The sequence below is a fragment of the Rhincodon typus genome, chromosome 47, assembly GCF_021869965.1.
Source record: "Rhincodon typus isolate 14 chromosome 47, sRhiTyp1.1, whole genome shotgun sequence".
Lineage (NCBI taxonomy): Eukaryota > Metazoa > Chordata > Chondrichthyes > Orectolobiformes > Rhincodontidae > Rhincodon > Rhincodon typus.
In genome coordinates this window covers 1,172,043-1,174,075 of record NC_063378.1, presented here as the reverse complement: position 1 = coordinate 1,174,075, position 2,033 = coordinate 1,172,043, and the positions used below count along the sequence as shown (strand labels likewise).

The 2,033-nt window shown below is 43.2% G+C and overlaps 1 protein-coding gene across 1 annotated transcript in view; it reads left to right on the top strand.

Moving 5' to 3' along the window:
* LOC109921388 (sialic acid-binding Ig-like lectin 10) overlaps positions 1-1,188 on the top strand; it is a 34,928-nt gene extending 33,740 nt beyond the window's left edge. Inside the window, exon 12 of the mRNA XM_048620564.1 lies at positions 893-1,188. Within this exon, the coding sequence (XP_048476521.1) occupies positions 893-1,135 (243 nt within the window). The 3' untranslated portion in view covers positions 1,136-1,188. The remainder of the gene's footprint in view (positions 1-892) is intronic.
* The last annotated feature ends 845 nt before the right edge of the window (positions 1,189-2,033 follow it).

Sequence of the window (2,033 nt, the reverse complement as noted above, 5' to 3'; positions counted from 1 at the left end):
ACATAGAGAGAGACACACATAGAAAGAGTCAGAGGGAGACAGAGAGAGAGACATAGAGAGAGACACCCACAGAGAAACATGGAGAGAGACAGACAGAGAGATAGAGAGAGAGACATAGAGAGAGAGACACACACAGGGAGAGAGAGAGACAGAAAGACATAGTGAGAGAGAGACAGAGAGAGAAAGAGAGACATAGAGAGAGAGAGACACACACATAGAGAGAGTCAGAGGGAGACAGAGAGAGAGGCACAGAGAGAGAGAGAGAGACAGGGAGACATTGACAGAGAGAGACATAGAGAGAGAGAGAGACACACACACATAGGGAGAGAGAGAGACAGAGACAGAGACAGCTATGCAACAATTTAACCCAAATGTGCCAGTAAATTGTGAGAATGTCTTCTGTGTCCATTTGTCTGATGGAACTGTGCACTGTTGGAGGTGCCATCTTTCAGATGGTACATTAAACTGCTCAGTCTGCCCTCTGGGGGGTGTTAAAGATCCTGTGGCCACTATTTGAAGAGAAGTAGGGAGCAGTTCTCATTGTCCTGGGGCCTATCATTATCTCCCGCAAACAAAACAGCATTAAAAAATGTAATGATGTGAGTTATTCCAATACAGCTGTTGGGAGATTTGCAGTTTGCAAGTTCGCTGATGAGTTTCCTAAATTATATCACTAACTACAGTTCAATAAATAAAGTCTTTCAGTGGCTGAGGAGAATTTGGGACATTCAGTCTATGTGAACAATGAGCTCATCATTTTAGCCTTCAAGGTCAGAGAAAGAAATTTAAACCCACAGAAACACGACTGACTCTCACGAGGCTGTGCAATAATTTAAACCTACCCCTGTCGATAAATGATGTGAGAACATCTTCTGTTTCCATTTCTCTGCAGGATTCACAGAACATCGTGGTTACTGACTCTCAGGACACAACTAGAGATACAACTAGTGAGGGGGAAACACCAGCTCCCCGAGATGTCTCTGAGGGTCCAGTGGGAGGAGATGCAGCACACCACAATAGAACTGAGGACCTTCTCTACGCCAACATCAACTTCTCAAAGCTGCCCAGCAGTGATGGGGCTGTGCACAGGGGTGAGAACACAGAACATGCACAGATCAGATTCCAGCCAAGCTAAGAGAGAAACAGGGAGAGGGGTGTGAGAGTCATGTGCAGCCAATATGGTTCAATAATAATGAAGGGAAAATAGCATTGCTCAACCTCGTTGTTTGTTCTGGATATGCTTTCCAAAAGCTTATCTTCTTCATGCTGTCAGATTGTATGAAGTTTATTAATAATTTTACAGATATTAGTAGAAGTAGTTACAATGAAACTTCACAATATGTGATCGTTATTTGGGAACTTTGGTTTATTCTAACAAAAGTGGTCTCCAACAGATAAAATGACATGACTTAAATGCCCAATGATGACCATACAGAAATAGGCTGAATAGTATACTTCTGCTCTTCTCTCTTATCGTCTAATGGTTTAACCCTTTCCATTATCTCAAAAAACCCATCTGGTTCAATAATGTCCTTTAGGGAAGGAAATGAACTGGAATAGATGCAAGTTCAAACCCACAGCAATGTGGTTGATTCTTAACTGTCCTCTGAATTGACCTAGCAAACTATTCAGTTGTACCACCAAACTGTGAGAACATCTCAGAAAAAGAACAAAACCAGGCAGACTACCAGACACCAATCTGGAAACAAGAAGGGCAAAGTCCTCCTAACCAACATCAAGCAGGATGTGCCAACATTTGAACTGCACCTCAAACTGGGTAACCATGATGCACTGCGGGCTATCAGCAGCAGAATTGTACTCTAATACAATCTTCAACCTCATGTGGCCCAGCATATTCCCCATTCTAGCATTAACATCAGGCTAGAGATCAACACTGGTTCAGTGGAGAATGCAGGAGGGCATGCCAGGAGCAGCGCCAGGCATACCTAAAAATGGGGTGTTCACCTGGTGAAGCAACAGCACAGGGCTATTTGTGTGAAAAAGAACATAAGCAGCAAACATTAGACAGAGCT